The sequence below is a fragment of the Bos indicus genome, chromosome 16 (assembly GCF_029378745.1).
Source record: "Bos indicus isolate NIAB-ARS_2022 breed Sahiwal x Tharparkar chromosome 16, NIAB-ARS_B.indTharparkar_mat_pri_1.0, whole genome shotgun sequence".
In the NCBI taxonomy this organism is placed as follows: domain Eukaryota; kingdom Metazoa; phylum Chordata; class Mammalia; order Artiodactyla; family Bovidae; genus Bos; species Bos indicus.
This window is the reverse complement of record NC_091775.1, coordinates 3,503,483-3,530,223: the sequence shown is the minus strand read 5'-3', so window position 1 is coordinate 3,530,223 and position 26,741 is coordinate 3,503,483. Positions and strand designations below refer to the sequence as shown.

The following is a 26,741-nucleotide window of genomic DNA, read 5'->3' as shown; positions in this document are numbered from 1 at the left end:
TGCCAGGAAATTCCCCTTTCAAATCTCTTAAATCTAAAATAAAGTTTTTTAGTTTGGAGAAAACTGAATTTTCTTTTGTTGTTAAGGGCAGTGGGATTAAAAGTCTGATAGGTTAAAACCTCCAGTGGCACATACATCCTCCCTTCTGTTGCCCTTTCTCACCCTAATCCTTTGCAGAGGCCAAATCCATTCACTCATCAAACCTTCCTTGAATCTGATGTTCTAAGTGAAGGAGAGACAGCCTCTGTCCTCAAGAAGTTCACATTTAAAAGGGGAGACAGACATTAGTGGTTTATGTAGTATCAGTAAGGGATTAAAGGTGTTGAGAGGTGGTGTTGTAGCTGGTATGAATGAGACTGATACGAATAGCATTCCAAGTAAGGAAGCTGCAGGACCAAGTGGTAAAAACAACAACAAAAAAAAACCTGATTCTTGGTTCCTTCCTGGTGTTGATTGTTAAGTGGCAAGAAATGAGATCCAAAAAGACTTTTAAGGAGCTACTGCTGCTAAGTTGCTTCAGTCATGTCTGACTCTGTGCAACCCCATAGATTGCAGCCCACCAGGCTCGCCCGTCCCTGGGATTCTCCAGGCAAGAACACTGGAGTGGGTTGCCATTTCTTCTCCAATGCATGAAAGAGAAAAGTGAAAGTGAAGCCACTCACTCTTAGCGACCTCATGGACTGCAGCCTACCAGGCTCCTCCCATGGGATTTTCCAGGCAAGAGTACTGGAGTGGGTTGCCATTGCCTTCTCCAGACTTTAAGGAGATTGGATGATTAACCTCTAGAGTATTTTCTAGAATTAGATTTCTAACAGAGCTCTTAAAATTTGGCCCTAAGAGCAAAAAGTTCAGAAAATATTTGAGTGCCTACCTTTTACCTGTTCTGTAGCACCAGTGGGGACATAAGACATAACTGTTACCTTCAGAGAGCTCAAATTAGTGAAGAAAGCAAATGCTACAGCAGTATGTTTTAAGCTGTGTGGTCCCCAAAAGGATCATTGACTGTTTGAATTTGACAAAGTCATGTTTTTCATTAAGCTTTGATAATTGTGTTTAATTTTATAGAGCAGCTTTTTAGATCTGTGTGGCAACTTAGGTCATCAGTTCCAACAGCTGAGGGACTGGGGCCCAGAGAAGTGATTGGCCTGAAGTTCTAGAACCAGAACCTGGAATTCCTCTTGGCAGATTCTGTATTTATCACTACATAATTCCTTTCTAAGGAGTGTTTCTAGGGATACACTAGAGAAGTGTAACTATCATTAGCAAGCTGTTAGAAAGTTCTTTATATTGAACCCATACTTAATCTGACCACCAAATGTAACGTGTTTTCTCTTTTGCAAGTTAGAAAAATCCCAATTTATTCAGTTGTTCTTCATATGAAGAAGGAAGAAGGAGGAGAAGAAAATGTCTACCCACTGCGGTATTCTTGCCTGGAGAATCCCCATGGACAGAGGAGCCTGGCGGGCTACAGTCCATGGGGTTGCAGAGAGTCAGACACAACTTAATGATTTAAGAACAACAGTGGTCCTTTTCCGTTATGATTACTTGCCTTTATACAGTATCATAGGATATGTCTATTGATCCCTGGAAATTACACCGCGTTTTAGCTGCAATCCCACCAGCATGGCTAACTAAAATGATTATAGCTGCAGTTTCAGAATCTGTTCATGATTATTCGAAGTTGAGGGTTAAAACTCCCTCTCGTAGATCCTTTCCCCCTGCTTCAGTGTCCCATTTTCCTTGATACCAAGTAATGCAGAAAATGGTCATCTTTGCATTGAGTTCATAATGTTGTTTTTCATGGTGTCTGTCATTAAAAATCACTATTTTGCTAGAACATGAATATTTACTACCTCCCCAATAGTTTTGTGGGTTTTTTTGTTTTTGTTTTTTTAAGAAAAATTTTTGTTTTTTTTAATTGTGGTAAAGTAGCATATTTCCCCACTGCAGTACTCTTGCCTGGAAAATCCCATGGACAGAGGAGCCTGGAAGGCTGCAGTCCATGGGGTCGCTGAGGGTCAGACACGACTGAGCGACTTCACTTTCACTTTTCACTTTCATGCCTTGGAGAAGGAAATGGCAACCCACTCCAGTGTTCTTACCTAGAGAATCCCAGGGATGAGGGAGCCTGGTGGGCTGCCGTCTATGGGGTCGCACAGTGTTGGACACGACTGAAGTGACTTAGCAGCAGCAGCAGCATATTTACCATCTTAACTTTTTTTTCCCCCGATTCTTTTATATAATTTTATGTATTTGCTTTTGGCTGTGCTGCATCTTCATTGCTGCGAGCGGGAGCTACTCCCTAGCTGGGATGCTCAGGCTTCTCACTGCGGTGGCTTCTCTGGTTGCAGATCACAGGCTCTAGGGCTCACAGGCTTCAGAAGTTGTGTACATGGGCCCGATAATTGTGGCGCACAGACTTAGTTGCTCTGCCACATGTAGGATTTTCCTGCATCAGGGATTGAACCCGGCCTCCTGTATTTAAAGGCGGATTCTGTACCCCTGAGCCACCAAGAAAGCCCCATCTTAACCATTTTAAAACGTACAGTTCAGTAGTTAAATACGTTCACATTTTTGTGCATTCAGTCTCTAGAACTCTTGTAAAACTGAAACGATACATACCATTGACTTCTCCGTCTTCCTCTACCCCACCCCTGGCAACCACCATTCTACTTTTTTGTCTCTCTGCATTTGACTAGGTAACTCATATAAGTGGAATTAATAGTCATGTTTTTTTAAATTAACTTTCCTAATAGAATGGTATCTTTAATATATAAACTCAGTTTCTTAAAACATAGTTACAATATATTTTATGGTTTTGCATCTTGTCTTATTGAGGCAATAAAGTCAGAAGATAATTCATTATTGGTAGACTAAAGAAAAACAATGCAAAATTCCTTATGAGTCCTTTTTCTCTCTTAAATCAAGCGAGTGTCCATAGGGCTTCCCTGGTGGCTCAGTGGTAAAAATCCTACCTGCCAACACAGGAGGCACGGGTTTGATTCCTGGTCTGGGAAGGTCCCACTTGCCACAGAGTAACTCCGTGCGGGGGGCCGCAACTCCTGAGCCCGAAGCCCTGGAGCCTGCGAGCCTCGACTCCCGAAGCCCGAAGGTCCTAGCGCCTGTGCGCCACAACATGAAGCCCCACTTACCACAGGTGGAGGAAAACCTGTGTGCAACGGAGACCCAGCACAGCTTGAAAAAATGCAGCCATGCCTTCTTGCACATCTAAGCCCCAAGCATGTGTTCAGAATTCACTCCTCCTCTATCATTTTTGCATATTATATAGACGTCGCACCTGTACTCGAATTCTGACTGCCCTATTTTTGCTTTTAAATGGTGTCTTAATCTATTGTTGTGCTGTTATTTAGTCACTAAGTTGTGTCCGACTCTATAGCCCACCAGGCTCCTCTGTCCATGGGATTTCCTAGGCAAGAATACTGGAGTGGGTTGCCATTTCCTTCTCCAGGGGATCTTCCCCACCCAGGAATCGAACCCCTGTCTCCTGCATTAGCAGGTGGATTCTTTACCACCGAGCAACCTGGGAAGCATCTTAATCTATAAAACTAGGAATAGTCCTCAGCTTAGATTTAAGTGTAGTTGGTGATATGTTTCTCTTAGTCCTTTCAATTCATTTGTTCAATTTCCCCTTAGTTACAGTGCATCTAAGGTTCTTCTAAACGCCAGGCATTTAGAAGTTTGGATACTAACATAGAAGCTCTTATATCTCTCAAGGCAGAAATTTTAAACTTCTGGGTTTAGAATATGAAGTAGAAAAATGGGAATTAAATTTGTTTGAGATATTAAAGATGCTTTACCTAGGAAGAAATACTTTTAAAAGTACTTTTAAGTACTTTAAGCTGAGCGCCAAAGAATTGATGCTTTTGAACTGTGGTGTTGGAGAAGACTCTTGAGAGTCCCTTGGACTGCAGTCAATCCTAAAGGAAATCAGTCCTGAATATTCATTGGAAGGACTGATGCTGAAGCTGAAACTCCAGTACTTAGGCAACCTGATGCAAAGAACTGACTTGTTGGAAAAGACCCTGATGCTGGGAAAGACTGAAGGCAGGAGGAGAAGGGGATGACAGAGGATGAGATGATTGGATGGCATCACTGACTCAATGGACATGAGTTTGAGCAAGCCCCGAGAGTTGGTGATGGACAGGGAAGACTGGAGTGCTACAGTCCATGGGGTTGCAAAGAGCGACTGAGCGACTGAACTGAAAGGACTTAAAAATCACTGAGCCAAGTAGATACATAAATTTGTTTCTTTAATAAATGCTCTTTAGGGGAGTTTCCTGGTGGTATAGTGGGTAGGATTCCATCCAGGCTTTCACTGCTGTGGGAAGGGAGCTGAGCTCTTTAATAAAGAGCATTTGGCTCATTATTATATTTATTATATTTGGCTGTGCCAGATCTTAACTGCAGCATACGGAATCTAGTTCCCTAACCAGGAATCAAACCTGAGTTCCCTGCATTGGGAGCACTGAGTCTTAACTACTGGACCACCAGGTAAGTCCCAAAGAACAGCTTTTGAATGAATCAGTTTCTTCCATTCCCTTCTGTGTAAAGCTTAACTTACAGTCACCATAGTTTGTATATTATAATTAATTGTATTATATTTAAAAGCTAAGACACTTTGCTGTGGAAAAAAAAATTAGTAGTAACCTTATTTATCAGGAATATGTGTGAATAAAATAACATTTACAGTTTTGGTTTGTGTGCATATGGTATCAGACTGTATATAAAGAATATATGATACTATGGCTCATTTCTCCATTTTATGTACTCCTGGGAGGTTGGTTTGTTGGAAAGGATAATATTTGAGCTATCCCTGAGATGAGTATTATAAGAATTGTCGTTTGACATAGTTTTGTTTTAAGCTACGCTTTCCTATAACACAATGTGACATTCTTTTGGCTGAGATGACAGCTTTTTGAAAAATAAATTTCAGAGAGCTAGTTCTAATTCTGTTTATGAAATAGAAATGAGTGTTCTAGTATCTTAGAAAAGTCCTATATTTTTATGATCTTGATTAGAGTCTTTTCTTTTTACAGAAATAGGAAGGTCGTTGATTATTCACAGTTTCAGGAATCCGATGATGCTGGTAAGTTTTATGATTTCAGTAAGTAGTAAATTGAACTGATTAGTGGAAGAATATCCAGCATATTTACACTGTTTTTTATTCTTTTGAAATAATTTTTAAATTTTAGACTATTTTGACATATATAAATTACATCAGTCTGTGTCACTCAAAACAAACGTTGAACCTGCATGGATTTTACTTTTTCCTTGGTAAATCATTGATAATAAACACTTCAATAATTTTTTTTCTTACCTAGTTTTGGACTCTAAAGTTTAAATGTGCAATAATTCTTATACATTGTTTATTAATATATCTCCTGCTATAATCACAATAAAACTCATACTTTGTAATAGGGAGCATGTATGTATTTTGCATGATGAAGTAAGATGAGAGTATTTTGTGAAACACCTTTGATTTGTGAACTAACTATAGAGAGGCTAGTGTATTGTAAATCTTAGCCATAAAAGGTTTCTTTAGAATATGTCCTTACTCTCATTTTCAAGATGTGTTTACTGTTCTTTTTTCTTTAATTTTACATATGCTTTGAGGAAATGTAGGAAATACAGCATTGTATAAAGAAGAATTAAAAAAGAACATAACCCAACTTCCCAGAGGCAATACTTGCTAAATATATTTGTTTACTCATTTAATCCTTAGCTCAGTCCTGTTAAAATGGGGTTATAAGTATTGTTATTTCCATTTTACAGATAAGGAAACTGAGACAGAAATATTATTCAAGGTCCCTTAGCCCTCAAGTAACCTTTTTGTTTAAAAAGGCTTTGGTCTTTTTTTTTCCTTTTAAAAATATAGTTGACATCTGTAGAATTTTGGATTCTGTGCCTCTCCCAGCTGCCCCTACTTAGCTTTCTTGTGTTACGAAAAGTTTATGCTTGTTAGTGGTTGTGTGGTATTCCATAATTTATAATTATTCAACCATTTAATAATTGCTGAAGCTTCACACTGTTCGCAGTCCTCACAAGTGTATATAATGGTCTAGTGAACCGTTTTGGAAATAGTCACTTTTTAAGGTTTTATGGCACTTTTTAAATTGAGGGTGTTTTCTTCAAGTGTCAGAGCGTGCTATATATAATACTTTAGCTTAAAAGTAATTTGCTTGATAACAGTAATTGTGTTAGGATTGTAGGATTGTGGGTTCTTTACATTCTAAAATGCTTATAATATAACCATGTTACCATAATAGTTTCCAAATAAATACAAAGATGTGGAAACATGTAAAAGGCTTTAACAAAGTAAAAGGGTAAAATATAAAATAAGAGATATTTGACTGTGAGTATATTAAAGTATACACATGAGGACTGGAAAGCAATAGGCAAAAATAAAAATGATTGAGACAAGGTGGAACTAGAGTGGAAAAGAATTTTGTTTTTGTAATGAAAGAAAATTATTTAGGACATTCTGCCTTCTTAGCTTTTAAACAGCTTGAGAGAATTATCTCAGTAAATACTGTGGTATTTTTGATATGTAAAAATCATAGTTCATTGAATTTGAAAATTTTTATCTTCATAAATAAATTTTATCTTCATAATCTGTTTAGATGAAGATTATGGAAGAGATTCAGGCCCTCCAGCTAAGAAAATTCGATCATCTCCCCGAGAAGCTAAAAATAAGAGGCGATCTGGAAAGAATTCACAGGAAGATAGGTAAGAGGCATTGCTAATCTGTTTCTACTTACAGATGAGGGTAGTCTCTGATCTCTAAACTGGTAGAATCTTCAGTTACTTTGGGACAGTGCTCTTGGTGGTGTTTTTGTGTATTTCATATTATCAAAGCATGCAGTGCTTTGATTCTAGAGATTAGCCTCTTTAAGGTCATGGAGGCTTGCTTAGACTCAACCTGGAGTCTCAAGTGAGCTCTGGGAATGATAGAATGATTTTGTTGCTACTGCAAACCTCTGAACAAAGGTAGAAAGGTTGTTTAAGTATGTACTGATAATTTGTTGCCCAAAGATACTATTGGCATTTTCACTGTAGAAAGGGCAAAGAATAAGTGACCTTTCCTATTCAGAAAATTACTGGCACAAGTCACTGACAGAATTATAACTAAAGCTTATAGAATCTTAAGTTGCATTGCCTGCTGAGTTTTATATAATCAATCCTACTTTGTTTAAATAATTTAATCATTTTGAGCTGTTCCCTTTCCCTTCGTGTTATAAATGAGTTCAGATGAGTTATGTTGTCAACTGTAATTGCCTCTCAAGACCAGGGTACAGTAGCTTTCATCTCTGCTTTACAGGTATACGTGTAAGCTCTCAAATTCAGTGTAGTGTAACTATGCCAAGACCTTCTTGATGGTGGTGGTGATGATAGTTACCATTTAGGATTATTATGTGCCAGTATCATTATGTGCTAATTATCATTTAATTCTCACAAAACCTTTATTAGGGTAAGTAATATTAACTCAGAGGAGTCAGTGATTTAAGGACTGGCAAATGAACCAACAGGTTTTGAAACCATGTCTATTGGACTCCAAAATCCATTTTTTTTAGCCATTAGACTATACCACTTCCAAACAATACTATTAAGTATGAGCATTTCAAAGAAATAAAATGATAGTTCTCATTAGTTCGTCTAAGATATTTACTTTTGAGCACTAAAATCAGTATAATAAAGCCCTGAGTAAAAGTCTTTCATTCTGAATTCACAGAAAGCTAAATTTAATACATTCACCTAGCATTTTCTGTTTGCTTGAATCACTAACCTCTAATATTTTCTTTCCTGGAGAATTTCAGAAATGTGGAAAATTTTTGAGGAAAATTAAGATAAAATTTTACTGTAGGAAGATAACTCTTCCATAGTTTCATTAATATATCTCTCTAATCCAGTTTTTTTAAATAATTTTTTTATGTGAACTATTTTTAAAGTCTTTATTGAATTTGTTACAGTATTGCTTCTGTTTCATGTTTTGGGTTTTTTTTGGTCACAAGGCTTGTGGGATCATAGCTCCCTGGCTAGGGATCAGTTCCACACCCCATGCATTGGAATTCGAGGTTCTACCCATTGGGCCATCAGGGAAGTCTGCACTCCAGTTTCATACAGCAGTCCAACTTAGAGCTGTCTTTTATTGTATTTATTTTATTATACTTTCCCTAGGAATGAGCATCTTCATTGCCTGTTATCATGTCTCATCAATACAATTGATATCTAGACTACGTTTTTCATTGTTGCAATCATTTGGTTTTATTACTCTCTCCTATGGGGCCAAGAATGGTTGAAATACAGTTTTTGTTGCCATTTGTATTGTCTCATATGTTTATTCCCTCAGACCAGTATTATGTTGATTTTTCTGTTGGTCTCTACTTAAAAGTTTAGCTATTACTTGACTTCATTTTAAGGGGCTCAAGGATTAATGGTCTCTATAAATTCAATAATAAGATAAATAGAGAAAATGATTTCATTCTTCATCATTGTAATAGACTTGTGAATTAAATGCTTATTTTGCATAAAATACATAGAACAGTCACAATTTTCAAAATTTCAGTATATTTAGATCAGATTGCTTAGTAAAGAAATGTGTTTGGTTTTTTTCTTTGCTTAGGAATCTTGGGCTCAATAGTTTGTCATTTGAGTGTGATCTAGATTATGGGAATACCAAAAGATTTACAGGATCTGCTGTTGAAAAAAAGAAGGCTATGAAGACAATTTTATGTATGTTTTTTTGGTGGTTGTTTGTCAGAATTTCTCATGGAATCATAAAATTTTAGCACTGAAGAGTACCAAGTGAATTGCCTAAGATCATACAGCTAATTAATTTATGACAAAGACAGAACACTAGACACCAGATTTCTAAGTTAAAATTTGTGAGGATATAAAATGTGCATCTTTGTGACGTAAAAAATTATTTTATAAAATTTTCCATTTAACTTTGAAACTCTTTAACTTTTACCCTGCAATGATCTTTAGCTTGCTTTTATTTTCTCCATGATGTAAGGCAGGCCTATGTGTTGAGATTTCTGATGTACAGCATACTATACTCCTAAATATTAATATTAGGAGATAATTTATTTTCATTTTGCTTTAGATAAATTTCTGGCATTTTGTAATTTATATAACTCCAGTTTCCTTTAATAATTACAAAGGTATTTTCTGCATTTATATTTGGTGCAATCCACTAATTTGCCTTCTTGACCACCGTCAATACATTACATGGTTTATTTTCATTATATTCATACTCTGTCTCTGACAATGAAGTTTTTTTCTTAGTAAATGTTCTTGTGAACCAGGGCTTATGCATAGGTGAAAACTTTTAGCCTGTGTTGAGATACCTTCCTTTTTTCCTTTGGGTCTTCAAAGGAAGCAATATTTTCCAAAAGTGGATAAAATTGTTCTTAATCACCAGTATCTCTGTGTATTAGGGAAATACTGGAAGCAGTTTCACTCCTCAGCATCTGAATTATTTTATGTATAACAGGTTTTCTTTAGCATTCTTCTCTGGTCAGGTTTCTAGAGATTTATGTTCACTTGGATTTTGGTCTAAGACTTTTAAACCTTTCCCTCTTCTTACAGTGAGGACTCAGAAGAAAAAGATGTGAAGACTAAGAAGGATGATTCTCATTCAGCAGGTAGTAACAATTTTTAATGTAGTAGCTGTAATTCTATTTATCTATTTATTTATTGGACATTTTAATAAGCGGTTTCATAGTAATGCCAGGCTCTGTGGTAAATACCACATTACAAACAGTAAGTGTCTCCATCTGCAAAGAGCTCACGATGATTCTTAGTCCAGCTGGCTTATTACCGTTTCCTATGAAAGCTTTTTTTTTTTTTTTTTTTTTTTAGCATACTTATGTCCATCCCATCCCAGGACTTCTGATTCAGTAGGTCTAGGTGGGATGTTGGGGCTTTGTTTTTTTAAAGTATTTACAGATTATTCTCATGCATAATTGAAATTGTGCATAATGGAAATTGAAAACCACTTACATGAACAAATAAAAGATATCAAACTATATAGAATATATATAATACTAAGTGAAATCAAGGTATAAAATACAGGAAATGATGATGGGTTGAAAAGCAAACAAAGATTCGTTTTAGTCTGACTTCTTAGCTGGGAAGAGGTCCTTTTGAAACAGTAGCCACAGAGAAAGCTTTTTTGTAAGAGTTTTAACTTAAAAGAATCAATTGAAGAGACTCTGACTAGATTAAATGTTAAATCCTGATTATTTGTTGTTGGTATTTATTTTTTAAAGTTTAATTCGTTCAAGAATTGAGAGTTCCACCTTGCTCCCAAACATTTTAGTTTTGGTCTGCGTTCCCATGCTATTTAGGTAATGTGTAAAGCGTAGACAAAGTTCCACTGAATTCGCCCTGCTGAGCTATTTTTTTCTAATCATTTAATTAATTTGTTTATCTTGGGCTGTGCTGGCTCTTCGCTGCTGCGCTTTTCTCTCGTTGCTGCGAGCGGACGCTACTCTTCGTCGCAGTGCTCGGGCTTCCATTGCGGCGGGCGGGCTCTAGGGCACACGGGCCTCCGCAGTACGGCTCCCGGGCTCTGGAGCTCAGGCTCAAGAGTTGTGGTGCAGGGGCTCAGCTGCTCTTCAGCACGTGGGATCTTCCCGGATCAGGGATCAAACCCGTGTCCCCTCTACTGGCAGATGGATTCTTATCCACTGAGTCACCAGGAGAGCACTCCACTGAGCTGTTTTGCTTTCACTTGTTCAAGTCTGCTAAATGATTGTCTGAAAAGAAATTGTATTAACTTTTTGCACTATCTAGTAATGCTGTGATAATGTAAACATACACTTCTGTTCATTTACCTTGTAAACCCTAATTTGAATCTCTTGTGTTTGTAAACATTTGAGCACTTCAAGATGAATAACTCTGTATTAATGTTAAGCATACCTCCTACCAAGTGGGTTTAGTTTTGAGTCTGCCAGAATCAGCTGTCTTCTTGCGTCTATTGTCTTCAGGTGAAGTTTTTGGTAGTGAAAGTGATGGCTTGAACACTGACCATAACAAGGTTTATTAACAGCTAAACCTTGACAGAATAAGGGAGCCTCAGAGTCCAGGAGCAGGGCTGTAGGTGAAACTGATACAAATATAACTTGGCCTAGAGACCGTAGGCTGGCATCCTGCCCTTTCAGTCAGATTTACGCACGGCCACAACCATGTGCTGCGGAGTTTCTAATTAATAAACTGTAGTATATGGGGGTAATTTTTTATTATAAAATTGTGTTAAGATCTGACTGATGTAAATGTGTGTTTTGAAGATTTCCCTCCGTCTCCTAAATTGAAATGGCCACACCTCATTCGTTGAAAAGGGTAGTAGTTTGACATTATTTTGAGTTCTGTATGTTTTGTATTGTAGAATGAAAATATTGGAAAACTGTCTTCCCCTGTTCTACTATTTAAAATATTTTTCTAACTTTAGTTTCTAAAAACTGTGTAGATAGGTTTGAATGTAGTTGAGGATTTTAGGGTACAACAATAATGTAAGCTTAAGGCATGTTATAGGAAGCGTGTGTTCATACCTAAATTCAGCTTTGTTATTTCCTAAAACTACATGCCTAGGTTATTTTATATGTAATAGTGGGTGAAAGTGAAAGTCACTCAGTTGTATCTGTTTGCAACTCTTTGTCTGACTCAGTCCATGGAATTCTCCAGTCAAGAATACTGGATGTGGGTAGCCTATCCCTTCTCCAGCGGATCTTCTCAACTCAGGAATCGAACTGGGGTCTCCTGCATTTCAGACAGATTCTTTACCAACTGAGCTATCAGGGAAGCCCATAATAATGGGTACATAGCCTTATTCAAGTTCATTCTTTGAATTTTATCTCTCTTTTTGCATATTTTGTAGACATTTTTAGGAATAGAATTTTCCCTTTCTGAATGAAATATAGCTCCAGTTTATATCTTACATTGCCTTTTCCAGTCATCTGTCAAACCCATAACTCTTTGATCATTGCATTATAACTTTGATATTGCAGAGGACAGTGAAGATGAAAAAGAAGATCATAAAAACGTGCGCCAGCAACGGCAGGCAGCCTCTAAAGCAGCCTCTAAACAGAGGGAGATGCTCATGGAAGATGTGGGCAGTGAGGAGGAGCAAGAAGAGGAGGACGAGGCGCCGTTCCAGGAGAGTGCGTAACGTGCCTTGTATCTTGGTCGTGGCTGTGGTTTGTGACCTCAGTTTTACTTCAGCAGTTTTTTGGATGCTCAGTGTTAAAATCAGCCCCTTAAATTAGATACTCAGTGTCATTAGAGATGATTGTTTGATATCTATTTATATTTTAAGACTCAGAGATTCTCATGATTATTATTTGATTAAGTACATCAAATAGTACTCAAGTACTGATTAAATACTCAAATAGTGATTAAGTATATCATTCATTCTCATATACTGAATGAACCATTGTTAGAATAGCAGTTACCTGGTGGGTACTGTGATTAAAGATCTGTATTTTGTCCTAGTGGAGAAAGGTGTAGACGTCTCCTTGCAAAAAAGGTGTTAACGGAATTTAGATGTTTCACGGGTTACTCAGATTAACTAATCATATGTGTATTTGCTTTGTAGGTAGGTTTCTTACTTTGTTTATAGTTGAGCCAAACACACCAAATCAGTTCACTTGCATTTTCCTGGTCTTATCAGGACTATATGGGAAACGTAGAACTACCAAGATTATTTGATGACTTCAGTTTTTATCCACATTAAGCCTAATCTCTTCCTGTTTTCTGCCTACTCTTCAAACAAGTCAGTCATGTAACCCTCATGTGCATGTTAAACCGTTTTACAGGTGGGGCCAATGACAGCTCCAACCGAATTGGTAGTACAGCTGCAAATAGAACCCAAGAGTGTCTGACTTCCAAATCCCATCCTCCATTCTTAGCACTCTCTCCCTTTGTTCACTTGGAAGGATGTATACATTAAGTTGGACGTTGAAATTCTTCTTTCCTCTCAGAAGATTCCGGCAGTGATGAGGATTTCCTAGTAGAAGACGATGATGATAGTGACTATGGCAGTTCAAAAAAGAAAAACAAAAAGATGGTTAAGAAGTCGAAGCCTGAGAGAAAAGAAAAGAAAATGCCGAAGCCCAGGCTAAAGGCCACAGGTGAGCTCTGCAGAAGTCAGGTTAAATCACCAATGAACGTTCTCTACAGAAATGCTTCAGTAGGGCTTGATAGTGACCACATAACAAAAATAAAAGGACCTTGTCTTCTGTGCCTGGAAGTGTCACTCACCTATTATTAAGGGCTCCAGCCCCTCTAGGAGTCTGGCAGCTTGCCCTGCTCTTCAGCCAGTGCTGCACCGAAGGCTGGATTTGGGAATAACCCATTCACACTGCACCAGCTTAGCTATTACTGCCTTTTTTTCCCACTGATATCACAATCCCAGCAGCTACTAAAGACTGAAAATTGTGAAAATACATACCTACAGTAATACATTTAAGTGTTCTGATTTGTACAGAGAATGAAATCACTCTTGACAGCATAGGTTCATTTTCTTTGGGCCCTTGTGGTTTCTGTCAGATGTTCTTCTGGGTGAAGCTAGTTTATCATTAAATCAGAAAGCTGGATTTGCTTTTTTTTTTGTTCTGGCAAATAGAAGTTTTATTCATCATGTCTTACTGTTTGGTAATGATGGAAGTATTAAAAGTTGCTTGATGGGGACTTCCCTGACCCTCCAGTGGTTAAGACTGAGCTTCCAGGGCAGTGCGCACGAGTTCGATCCCTGGTGAGGGAATGAAGAGTCCACATGCAGCATGGCCAAAAAATTTAAAAACAACAGGTATTGGACGGCTTTCTATTCCAGTTAAGTTGCATCCCCCCTTGTTCACTCAAGTTTTAAACATAAGCGACTGACAGTTTTGCAAGCCACTAAGGATGTTACGTAGTTTCTATAGCATCTTGTTTCTCTATTACAAACATGACTGTTAACATAGTAGTGTTGGCTAAAAGTGTTTGAAAACCAGTACCCACCTTCCTTTGCAGTAAGTCGGGGTGTCATCTTTATGATTTTTTTGCCTTACAGATTGTTCTGTAGCTGATTTTTGTTAAAAACGTTAGACGTTTCTTCCCTTCCCCAAGTTGGTATTTTTCTTCTTTCAGTGACGCCAAGTCCTGTGAAAGGCAAGGGGAAAGTGGGTCGCCCCACAGCTTCAAAGGCATCAAAGGAAAAGACTCCTTCTCCCAAAGAAGAAGATGAGGAACCAGAAAGCCCTCTGGAAAAGAAAGCATCTTCAAGCCCTCCACCTGAGAAGTCTGGGGATGAAGGTTCTGAAGATGAAGCCCAGTCTGGGGAAGATTAAAAGTGATGATGGTCTGGGGAGAGATTTTATTTAAAAAACAAAAAAAAAAAAAGAGAAAAAAAGAAAAAAAAAGAGGGAAAAAAAAAGAAAAGCTACTTAAGATAGAATATGGTTTTGGCTATGGCTTGACTCATGGGCTTTCAATGCTTTTTTTCCCTTTTGTTGAAAATAACATTTTCTTCTTTTCTTCTTCTTTTTCTTCTTTTTTTTTTTTAAAGAAAAGCATTGTATGTTTAATTTACCTTTTTTGTCTATTGGTCTCTTCGTCATGATCCCCTCTTCCCCCTCCTCCCCCTTTCCCAATGAAAGCCATGTTAAATTAATCACTGGATTGACTGCTTCATCTTTTTTATTTTTAATGGAGGGTATGCCACAGTTGTAAAGCAATAAGATTTGAGGTAAACACTATGAAAATTTTGCTTTTTGCTAAATGGTAGCAAGTTGAACAGGAATCGAAAAATGTAGAAGGTTTTAGTTAAAAGTTATTGCTTCTTTCTCTACCTGAATTAAAAAAAAAAAAATCAGTTGTCATCTAATACAAGTTTATATTCTATATACAAAAATATGGATGTCTAAAAAATCAAGATGTTGAACTCCCACCGATGGGGCAGGTAGGAGATAAAGATGAGTTCTGAACTGCTACAAAAGGCATTCATGTTTTTTACTGTGGGGCAGGGCAGGGAACTGAGGTTACCTGACCCTGTTTGGGGATATAGGTTTGCTTGTTTTTAGTTTCATCACCTGTTATCTCTAGGAGACTCGGAGCCAGTGATCCTTTTATTCAGCTACAGTCTTTAAAGAACTTAGAAGCAAGGGCCGCCAAAACTTACATCTTTCTTGATTTCCTATCTCATTCTCTAATGGTTCATGTTTTTAAATATATATATGTATCTATTCTGTTTCTTGGATAAAAAATTTTACCAAGGATCAAAAGAAGAAACCCTAGAATTAAAATGGGGCTATCTATATATCACAGTGGATTTCTTCTCAAACTGACAATGTTTAGGTTTTAAGCAAAATAAAGTGCCAGTTAATGTGAAACTCAATCACAAAGACTTGAGATTTTTGCTTTATGGAAACAGAGAATTGAAATTCTTTTATGCTATAAATGTGCACTCAGAGTCCATGAACCATGCTCTGCTTTTGCTGAGGGATGGAGTGTTCTCCTGTCAGGCCTGTCCTTCCCGCCTCTTGGTAGAAACGTGGTGTGGAGCGTCTCGGCCTCCTGCTGGTGCACAAGGCGCTCCTGCACAGCCCACTCGCAGCGCCCGCCAGCCCTGCTCCAGTTCATGGTTTCTCCTGGTTCCGTTCTTCACTTCATATCCTGTACTTGATGGGAGTATGTGACGTGCTGCCCTGACACTGTTCAATTAGCGTCTGTCTTTATACCGGTGCCCTTGCTGACCGCATGTCGCTTACAGCAGCAGTTTACGGGGCTCTGCAGAGCTGGAGAAACCATGCATCCGGGAGGCCTGTGTGCAGGGGGTAACAGACCAGTTACACGCCTTATGAAGGTAGTCAGGAGACAGATCTGTGGGTTTGCTTCTCCACATTCTGATACTCTGAGCTAATGGGAGCAAGGTTCAGGGTGTCTTAGTGTGCTGATGGGCTGCCCAGGTGGCTAAGTGGGTAAAGAAACTGCCTACAATGCAGGAGACGCTGGAGATACGGGTTCAGTTCCTGGGTTGGGAAGATCCCCGGAGAAGGGCGAGGCAACCCACTCCAGTATTTCTTGCCTGGAGAATCCCATGGACAGAGGAGCCTGGCCGGCTACAGTCCATAGGGTCACAAAGAGTCAGACGTGACTGAAGCAACTTAGCACAGGACACAGTGTGCTAATAAATTGAAAAATCAGTGAAATTTAACATTTCCTTTTTATCTGTATTTGCTTCCTCAGCGTTTACTAATGCAGTTTTCTTTCTATCTGCTGTTACAGGATATTTTTCTCTCAAACAACCTGGCTTTCCTACAGATGTTCATAGAAAAAAAGGTTATTTAAGGAATATTTTTAAGACACTGTAAGGAATATCCTTACTCTGATTTTTTTCTTTTTTTTAAAGAAAGCACCAGTGGCAGAGAGTCGTTTCACTGTTGCACTGTGGGGGTTAAAGAATGAATTTGGAGATTTTAGTACTCGGCCAAATATGTGAAACTTGAACATAAGTAGCAATTGGACTATTCTCTTTCATGATGGTTGACTTCACAGTTGTGAACTTTGTAAAGAGGTGTTAAAGATAATTCCATTTGCTTTATTGGTTTGTTCAGGTATTTTAACAAGAAGGTTTGTGTTCACATGTTTTAAAAAACCTATCAGTGTTTCCACCATGCACTTCTGTTTTTAGGGGTTTATAACTTTAAGTCTTAACATTCCTAGTAACGTGTGCTTTCCTCGCGAAGACTAGGGGGAAGGGTCTTTTAAAACTTTAGCCTTAGTATTTTATGTAATAGTCTCTTTAATATATTAATCTGCACTAACGTTTCTGTGATATATGCACATCCTTTAGAGTAATCACATCCTCTAGGTTATTTGTGTGCATTTGGTTGGGCTTTTTGTTTGGGATCCCTTTTTTAAAGGTTAATTCATGAGATTAAAAAATGTATATTTCTGATAGACTGGACAAAAGGATCTGTGTCCCCAAGAGAAACAGGCTCTGAATGACCTTTGTTTTCTCCAGTTTTTGCTGATAATTTAAAACACGCTGGTCTTCCCCTCAAATCACGCACGCAAATAGGACAGCTGTGGTGTCTCAGCTGGGAACAGGTGCTCAGCAGCCAGGCTGACAGTGGTGTCGGTCGGGCTGCTGGGACTGCCCATTGGCACCGCCCCCGACTACACGCCCCCTTTCTCTAGAGCGCCTACGAGGACTTGGCGGCAGTGCTCGCTGTCTTGTTTTGCAGCTGCTCAGGAAGTGGGACGTTGACTTTGAAAGTGCTTGTTTGTGTTATCTCAGTTCTCTGTTAGCTCTGTTAGGTTTACCTCTGGAGCGTGGATTTCGGCAGCTACGCTGACTGACACTACATTCTAGTTCTTCAGATTCTTTTCTCAGACTTCCCTCCCCAACACACACAAACGTATCTGTTGTAGCCTGCTGCTGCTCTTCGCCTTTCCCACCTCAGACTGGAATCAGTGGAGTGGGCTCGAAGGATATGTGTTAGTTTTCATAAGGGTAGCTTTGTCCTGCGTTGTAAAACATTTCTGCCTCTCATATCTCTGCTCCCTAATGAGTCCAGGTAGGGAAATTAATGGATGTTTTCCTCCTTTAGGGAAGTAGTGAGTGGAAATCTTTGCATCTGGAATAGTAGTTGATTTTCCATTATGGAGCTTTTGGTAACCTTTTTTGTTTTTTCTCATAATAACTGGTTTGCTCCAGGCTCAGCCCTCTCAGTTCAGTACTTATTCTTGGTACTGGTTCAAACAGCATTTTCTTACAGGTAACTAGTCAAGAGTGGAATTCGAGGTTAACAGTCCAGTGAAGTGTTTGACATTCTTACGTATATGATCAGCTAAACTGAAGTTCACACTTTTGGGGGGTTTGTTTGCTGTAAACATTGAAGTGAGTGGGTTTTAGAGTCCTTACTGGGGGAAGGGAATAGTGCCTGTTTTTCCTTTTCCTTTTCTGTAGGAGATGCTTTGAGGGTGTCAGAAAGGCGGGAGCAGAAATTAATCCCAGGAGCTACAGGGAAAGCTTTATAAAAGGTCATGTGACCATCGTGGCTTTTATGGAGAAAGGGAGTTTTGATTTGAACACTTCTTTCTGTGCCTGCATCACCAGTAGCTGTGCCTAGAAGAAGCTGTCACCTTAGCAGTTTGGAAAGGCAGAAGCCTGGCCTCCGGTTTTTATGACATTCAGATAGAACAAGCAATACTCATTTTCTGCCAAGGGATAGCTCTTGAGGTTAGAGAGTTGTCCTTTTCTCTGTGCATGGAGTTGGGTTTATTTGAAAAGGGAGTTAGTTTATTTGAATATTGGGACGTCAAACTACTTAAAGCCAAATTTCAATCTGCAACCCATTTTCCCTTTTTCTTGAGATAAGCTTGATACAAAATGAGTTTTCTTGACTCCCAAATCCCTAAGTTACACTTTTTTCTCAAAGCCTAATTCAAAATTCACAGTGGTGCTTTCTGTGTCTTAACCACTATTGGAGAAAAAAACCCTGTAAACCTGCCTGTTGCCATGCCGTGGAGCGACTGGACTGGTGACATCTGTAGGGCGCGCTCTGTGTGGCTGGTGGGACGCCACCATTGTGCATACACTTTGTACATCTGGGTGAAGGGAGGGTTTTCTAGATTATGGGGGAGGGCAAAATTGGGATTTTTTTTGTTGTTCCTTTTTTGATGGGATGTAGGGGTATAGTACTCAGTTTATGCCCTAAATAACTTGTATAAAAATCCCTGAAGTATTGTGTGGGTGTGTGTGTGAGTGTGTGTTTGTTATATGTCTGGCAATTAAAACTTTGTCTTCTGGAAATTAGCGAATTCTCTTTTTTTCTCCAGAAGTGTTTGTTACAAGATTTGTAAATAAGAGCTCTACTTAGTTTGTTTACCAAGAACATGTTGCAGCAAACCTTTTACACCTAATTCCCACGAGGTTGAAGTAACGACTTTTAAGATTTGCCAGGGTAAGCAGCAGCCAGGTTCTCAGTCATTGTTGGCCTTGATTCATCTTTCAGACTTCATTTTCCCAGCTCTAAAATTCCCAGTATTCCTTAATTGTAGTCCTTTTATGTTCTAGAAGCAGGAAGGGGGAAAGAGAAGACCCTGCTTAAATGTATTTAATTGTCCATGGGCCGAGGCCCGGGCATCCCTCAAGACTGTAATGTTGCTGGGTATATGTGATCAGACACCAGAGGGCTGGGCATTCTTGCAGCACCTTAACAGTGCTGATACCTGCAGCATGGTACTAAGGAAGTTAAAAGTTTGAATGTAACCACTTTATTTAAAAGTTTTTTTCTTTTAATTTAAATGAAATGGGGGTTGAAGTGAACATGATTTTGTTGACCATGTCCGTGAATTCTAGATGCAACATGCATTGGTAGACTTGTGCGATGGTCTTTTGTGATACTTAATTTTTACATATCCCAGTCTCTGTATGTATCTGCATAAACAAAGATAAAACAAACTCCTGCTTTCTTTTATTGAAGGGTTTCCAGGACTGCGTGTCTGTTCCTGAGCTCTGTTTTAAGTATGTGTATCCTTTGCTTGTATTTTGTATTAAAAAATAAGAAAAAAGAACACTTTATTGTTGAGCATGTTGGCATTGTCCCTTTTATTTTTTTCTCTTTTTGGGACATATGAAGCAAGTTATTCTTTTTCTGTATCTTTTTTTCTTTTGTAAACTTTTTTTGTTTTGTTTAAAAATGGCTTTATAAAAGGGCTTTTGTAACCCAGATGCGTGCTCTGTGTACTTCTTGTGATACTCAAGCGAATACACTGATTTACTATACAACTGGGCACCTTGGCCTGGCACCTCCCAGTCTAACTTGACTTTAGGGGGAAACTGCTAGATGAATGAATTCTTTAGAAATTAGCGGTGACCGTCACTGTTGTTGGTAACAGGAAAGGTATGTTTTGTCTAAACTAGGACTGGAGTTAGGAATCAAGAAACAGACTCATTAACCTTTGATTAATCAAGGGAGCACGAAGCTGGATGCAAGGGGAGTCCTAGTTAGTGCTTTCCTCACGTTCATGACCAGGTTATGAAGTCTCACGAGGGCAAAATCCTTTCAACAATCATGTAATGAAGAATAATGTTTATATGTGTAAAATAGACATTTGCATTCAATTTCAAATACTGTAAAAATTACACTCTTGCAGTTTACAGTTAAATATTACCTCTTTGATGGAGAATATGGTACAAGATATTGTAGGTATTAGGGATTTTATAGGGATTTTATCCTTTTCAACCTTTCCCCTGATTTACATTCTGGCCTTGTCATCCAAACGTAATTCACATACAAACCCACCTTGGCTTTGAAATTCAGTGCTTTTTGCATGCTGTTACCCTTTAGTGACTGGCTAACTTGGCATTTATTTTTTATAGAGTTGTTTGTTTCAAGCCAAAGTTTACTTCATAAGAATGTTGACTAGCCACTTTTCCTTCTGTCGCTGTTTTATGATTAACATCAGATTTCTGCTTGAGCACAGTGCTGAAGAAATAGTCTGGTTTACAGGACTTCAAAGGCCATCAGGCCAGCAAACACCAGAGGCGTAGTTTATGTTTGGTGAGACACATTTGGAACTCCCTCCCTCCCTCGACTCCTATCTGTGAGCATTACTCTACAGTAATTTAACATTGCAGCTCATTTAAAAAACTGAGCATTTTTAAAAATTTATTTTTGATAGAAGGATAATCACTTAACAGTACCATATTGGTTTCTGCTTATGAAGCATTTCTATTTAACATAGTACCTCTTTCAGTTTTCCCAACAACTGAGATTGCTCAGATGTTCCTCCAATTTTGTAGAAAATAAATTGGCTCAGGTAGAATGTGATTTAATGTGGCTAGTATGTGACAAGGCTTTGGATCAGGTCATTCTTTAAACTGTCACAGCTGTTGGTTCTAAAACCAGCTCCTTCGTACTGATGATAAACTTTTTAACATATTCCTCAGCATCAGTGGAGAAGGTGATGGCACCCCACTCCAAAACTCTTGCCTGGAGAATCCCATGGACGGAGGAGTCTGGTAGACTGCAGTCCATGGGGTCCCTAAGAGTCGGACACGACTGCACGACTTCACTTTGACTTTTCACTTCCATGCATTGGAGAAGGAAATGGCAACCCACTCCGGTGTTCTTGCCTGGAGAATCCCAGGGACGGGGGAGCCTGGTGGGCTGCCGTCTATGGGGTCACACAGAGTCGGAGACGACTGAAGCGACTTAGCAGCAGCAGCATCACTAAGTAAAGGTGATAACTTGAACAGTGTTACATCAGAGATTTAACGGGAAATGTTCTTTTCAATGAAATATGAAAATTTCTCATTAAATGCTTAAATTTACTTGAAAATCCCTGTGGCCCCTAGATAGGAAGCTTCAGCTTCCGTGAAAAGCTTTCCTTCTTTGATTATGTTTTAAGGTAGTGACTGCTGCTGCTAAGTCGCTTCAGTCGTGTCCAACTACATAGAGAAAAATGTTATCGTGACTGGCACTCTCACCCTTTGCCAGTAGAGGGCAGTGTCCTCCATATGCTTAGCCCATTCCTTGACCGTCTCTTTCCATACTACCGGGGCTCAACATCCACAGTATGAGACACTGCCATCTGCTTGTGTGAGCGATGTTCTGTGATCAGTGTGCCTGCTTAAGATCCTAGTGTATGCAGCAGTAATATTTTATGATTTTCAGTGCAAAATAGGATCTCTTGATTCACGCACACCTGTCAGCTTATATTCCCTTAACAATTCCCAAAACCTTTGTACATAACGGTCCCAAGATGAAAGTGTATGTTGAGATTTCAAAAAAGTAGCTGTGAACTCGTGGTCCCATTTTGAAACAAATATTGTCTTTTAAAATTGCCCTTCAGCTCAAAAGCCTCATCTTTTTGCACAAGCAGCACTGGTGACATGCTTGTGGACAGAATTACTGAGACTTCAAAGCAACATGGGCATGTGTTCCTTTACCTTGATGGCACGCTTCTCTTTCCCTCCATTATTTTACTAGAATGGACAGGTACCTATCTGACACGTTTTGGCTGGGGCACCACCAGGAGCAATCAGCATTGCTCATGGGTGTACCTCCTGTTTCAGTGTTAAAGTCCTGAACAAATATTGTGAAATAAATGCGTGTTGATTCTGGGCTCAGGGAATGAGCACAGCCGGAGTTTACACCCTAGTAAAGAAAATAATTACTTTAAAATATGATAGCGTAAAATGTTAAAAGCAATAGTTTGCCTTGATCGAGCTCCAAACTGGCACCCAGAAGTGATTTGTTTAAAAATCTAACTTTAAGGAATGAATGGAAGATCACATAATATTACAATTGTTGGTAATGTTCTAGCCATTCAGTTGAATAAATACAGAAGGAGAGGCACACACATCCTTTTCTTAGAATGTGTAAGACCACTTCCTTGGCTGATATGTAACGTGTCTAGTAGATAACACTTTGCCCACCTTGGGCAGGAACATGAATACATAAGGCTCTCCTGATTACAAGAGATGGGGAGAAATGGGTTAGGTAAGGCTCTGAAGGAGGTAGCAAGTCACTGGCACAAGGAAATCAGTGACCTAAATTTTAGGGTGACTACCAATTTGGTAACTAGATTAGTTATGTGGTAAAAATTGATTCTCATCAATGAACTCAATGGGTACAGTGATTATAATAAATAAAAAGTTGTCAATGAAACACTTGTCTTTAGCCAAAAACTTTAGAGGCAGTCACATACACTGAATCTTCACTTTGTGACTATAAATTGATTCTCTAGTTTGACTTAATGGAATAACATACTGGTCATTTTAAAAATACAGTTTTACCTCTAATGTAGTTAAGAAAAATGAAATAGCAAAGCGCTTTTCTAAGACACTGGATGTCTTTAGGAGTCATAGAGGACTCAGTTGACATTCTGGATAGATCCTTAAACATAATCTGGGGTAACCTGACTTCATATCTAATGCATGCCACATCTCAGTTACAGACTCCAGGCTCCCCAATTCGGTCTTCTGCCTCTGACCTAGTTTACCACCATGTCTCTTCTTTTTTGGTGAATAAACAGTGTCAATGGGGTTAGTGTGTTTGAGGCAAACGTTGTTTATACATGAATCAGGTAGCCCTAGAAGTCGTTGGGGAACCACCTGTCCTGTACAGTCACACAGTTGGCCCAAGTACAAGATAAATAGCGTTTCCTGGTAAACCTGGAACAATGCAGAGCTTAGGCTCCAAAGCTGCATTGCCGGGAGCTGCTGCTGGGACCTCAGGTGTGCAGGATGTGCACACACCGTGCCCAGTCAAAGGCAGCGCCTGTTGCCCTGGACTTGCACAACGGGCTAGTCTTGGGTCATCACAAAGTAAGTCGTTCCTTTTCTAATCTTGCTTTCCCTCCGTCTCTTCCCACGCCCTCCAGTGAAACGTTGGCTCATGGGCCACTAACAGAAGAAGTCAGTAGACTGAGCAGCCACTGAGAAGCAGATGCCTTGCTCTGGGAGATTCAAGTCTAGGAGGGGACATGCTCCTACTGCCAGACGGTAGCAATGAAACTTTCTAGCTCATCTGTTGCTTCTGGAGTTTACCTCTGAATTAGCCAGCACTTTTCAACAACGAAAATTATGGTGACTATATTCCCAGCCCAAAATTGGGACCTGTGGTATCATGAAGTTTTGTCCTACTCCTCATTGGAAAAAACAGTCTAAGATACAGTCTGGATCTCAGAGTATTAGCATTTCTGTGATATTTTTATAGTTTAAGGAACTAACGTGTGAAATACTTAAAACCGATTGTTCCAGGAAATGCACATGCCTTGTATAAAAAGTGTATCAGATGTTAACAGCAGAGTTGAGAATAGTACATAGCGCCCACTAAAGCATGAGTTCCCTTTTATTTAAGCCTCATGTCATCTTTCCTCATCTTTCCTACCTGCTTTAAGAAAAGCTTTGTGAGTGGTTATGGATCAAGCAGATCAGCTCAGAGAGTGATCTTAGGCTAGTCACTTACCTACCCAGCCCCTCATCTCTCTGCACCCCATGCGCGATTCTCCATTTTATATAATGGGACTGACTGACTTTCCTTGCTTCGAAGGGATGCTATGAGCCTGAATGAGGCTGTGTGTCCCTAATGCCTTGAACCTAAGTTGCTGCTGACTGTAGACTAACCGGCCTCAAACAAAAGCAGTAGTGTACCTCTAGGCAAGGTACAGGGGCACTGAAAAGCTCATTCATGCCCAACTGAAATCCTTTTAGCTTTGTCTCTCAAGTACAAATGAGTTATTTATTAGTAAGAACACTTTTGCAAAAGGGTAAATTTTAACCAGCCCACAATGTAGAGTGGCTTTAGAGGGGAAGGAAGAATGACAATAATTCCCAAGTCCCTGGAAGGAAAGTCATGACCAGCCTAGACAGCATATTCAAAAGCAGAGACGTTACTTTGCCAACAAAGGTCCGTCTAGTCAAGGCTGTGGTTTTTCCAGTGGTCACGAATGGATGTGACAGTTGGACTGTGAAGAAAGCTGAGCGCCGAAGAATTGATGCTTTTGAACCGTGGTGTTGGAGAAGACTTGAGAGTCCTTTGGACTGCAAGGAGATCCAACCAGTCCATTCTGAAGGAGATCAGTCCTGGGTGTTCATTGGAGGGAATGATGCTAAAGCTGAAACTCCAGTACTTTGGCCACCTTGTGCGAAGAGTTGACTCATTGGAAAAGACTGATGCTGGGAGGGATTGGGAGCAGGAGGAGAAGGGGATGACAGAGGATAAGATGGCTGGATGGCATCACTGACTCAATGGACATGAGTCTGAGTGAACTCCAGGACATGGTGATGGACAGGGAGGCCTGGCGTGCTGCGATTCATGGGGTCGCAAAGAGTTGGACACAATTGAGTGACTGAACTGAACTGAACTGATCTCTAGTGAAAGTTTTTTGGTTTTTTTTTTTTTTTGGCTGTGCTGGGTCTTCACTGCTACACAGGTTTTTCTCTATTTGCAGCAAGTGGGGCTACTCTCTGGTTACGGTCCTCGGGCTTCTTATTGTAGTGGCTTCTCTTGTTGATCTATGCCAAAGCCTTTGACTGTGTGGATCACAATAAACAGTGGAAAATTCTGAAAGAGATGGGAATACCAGACCACCTGACCTGCCTCTTGAGAAACCTATATGCAGGTCAGGAAGCAACAGTTAGAACCGGACATGGAACAACAGACTGGTTCCAAATAGGAAAAGGAGTACGTCAAGGCTGTATATTGTCACCGTGCTTATTTAACTTCTATGCGCTGGGCTGGAAGAAGCACAAGCTGGAATCAAGATTGCCAGGAGAAATATCAATAACCTCAGATATTCAGATTACACCACCCTTATGGCAGAAAGTGAAGAACTAAAGAGTCTCTTAATGAAAGTCAAAGAGGAGAGTGAAAAGCTGGCTTAAAGCTCAACATTCAGAAAACAAAGATCATGGCATCCGGGCCCATCACTTCATAGCAAATAGATGGGGAAACAGTGGCTGACTTTATTTTTTTGGGCTCCAAAATCACTGCAGATGGTGATTGCAGCCATGAAATTAAAAGACGCTTGCTCCTTGGAAGGAAAGTTATGACCAACTTAGCATATTGAAAAGCAGAGACATTACTTTGCCAACAAAGGTCTGTCTAGTCAAGGCTGTGGTTTTTCCAGTGGTCACGTGTGGATGTGAGAGTTGGACTATAAAGAAAGCTGAGCACTGAAGAACTGATGCTTTTGAACTGTGGTGTTGGAGAAGACTCTTAAGAGTCCCTTGGACTGCAAGGAGATCCAACCAGTCCATCCTAAAGGAGATCAGTCCTGAGTGTTCATTGAAGGACTGATGTTGAAGCTGAAACTCCAATACTTTGGCCACCTGATGTGAAGAGCTGACTCATTGGAAAAGACCCTGATACTGGGAAAGATTGAGGGCAGGAGGAGAAGGGGATGACAGAGGATGAGGTGGCTGGATGGACAGGGAGGCCTGGCGTGCTGCGGTTCATGGGGTTGCAAGGAGTTGGACACGCCTGCGTGACTGGACTGCACTGAAGTCTTGTTGCCGAGCACAGGCTTTCTGGTGCGTGGGCTTTAGTAGTTGCAGCAAGTGAGCTCAGTAGCTGCGGCTTTGGGCTCTAGCACACGGGCTCATCAGGTGCGACACATGGGTTGGTTGCTCCGCTTCATGTGGGATCTTCCCCGTTGAGAGATCCAACATGTATCTCCTGCGTTGGCAGGTGGGTTCTTTATCACTGAGCCACCAAGGAAGCCCGAAAAGGTTTTTTAATAGTGGGGGTGCACAGAACTGATTGGTGTGTGATTATTTCTTCAGCCTCTCACACGAAAAAAAATTCCACCCAGTAGTTACAAACTGTATTTCTAGTTACGGGACATACATTTTAAAAGAGGGAACGCTCATTTTCACTGGAAAGCTGATTAGAAACACTTGTCAGGAGCATATTTCTGGTGTATGAAATCACTATATTTTTGTATCTTTGGTTTTTCAAGTTTAATACCAGAAAGGAAGCCACAAGACTATCTACTGGAGCCATTATCAGGGACAGACCCCCGGGGGTCAACAGTTTTACTGTTGCAATGTGACATCCTGTGTTCTCATGACATTGGGGCCTCGCTAGAGTGCTTTCTGTAGAAGGCCCCTATCAGGAAACCCTTCTGCAGATGAAAAGCGTCTTGCCAACCGGACCGCAGGGATGAGCTAGAAGATGGATGCTCCCTCCTCCCCCACAAATTCTCTTCAGTCTGAGGGGAAG

General features: G+C 39.8%; 2 protein-coding genes across 3 annotated transcripts in view; both read left to right on the top strand.

Moving 5' to 3' along the window:
- The window catches only part of NUCKS1 (nuclear casein kinase and cyclin dependent kinase substrate 1), a 31,953-nt gene extending 12,217 nt beyond the window's left edge, over window positions 1–19,736 (top strand). Inside the window, exons 2-7 of one of the 2 annotated variants that reach the window (XM_019976251.2) lie at window positions 5,058–5,107; window positions 6,642–6,747; window positions 9,610–9,665; window positions 12,030–12,182; window positions 13,005–13,151; window positions 14,149–19,736. In XM_019976251.2, the coding sequence (XP_019831810.2) occupies window positions 5,058–5,107; window positions 6,642–6,747; window positions 9,610–9,665; window positions 12,030–12,182; window positions 13,005–13,151; window positions 14,149–14,348 (712 nt within the window). In that variant the 3' untranslated portion in view covers window positions 14,349–19,736. Of the gene's footprint in view, window positions 1–5,057; window positions 5,108–6,641; window positions 6,748–9,609; window positions 9,666–12,029; window positions 12,183–13,001; window positions 13,152–14,148 lie in introns of both variants that reach the window. The other variant, XM_019976250.2, reaches the window with a different exon arrangement.
- Window positions 19,737–19,875: 139 nt separating this feature from the next.
- SLC45A3 (solute carrier family 45 member 3) overlaps window positions 19,876–26,741 on the top strand; it is a 53,534-nt gene continuing 46,668 nt past the window's right edge. The window contains exon 1 of the mRNA XM_070767824.1: window positions 19,876–23,341. The gene's annotated coding sequence lies outside the window, so the exon portion shown is untranslated. The remainder of the gene's footprint in view (window positions 23,342–26,741) is intronic.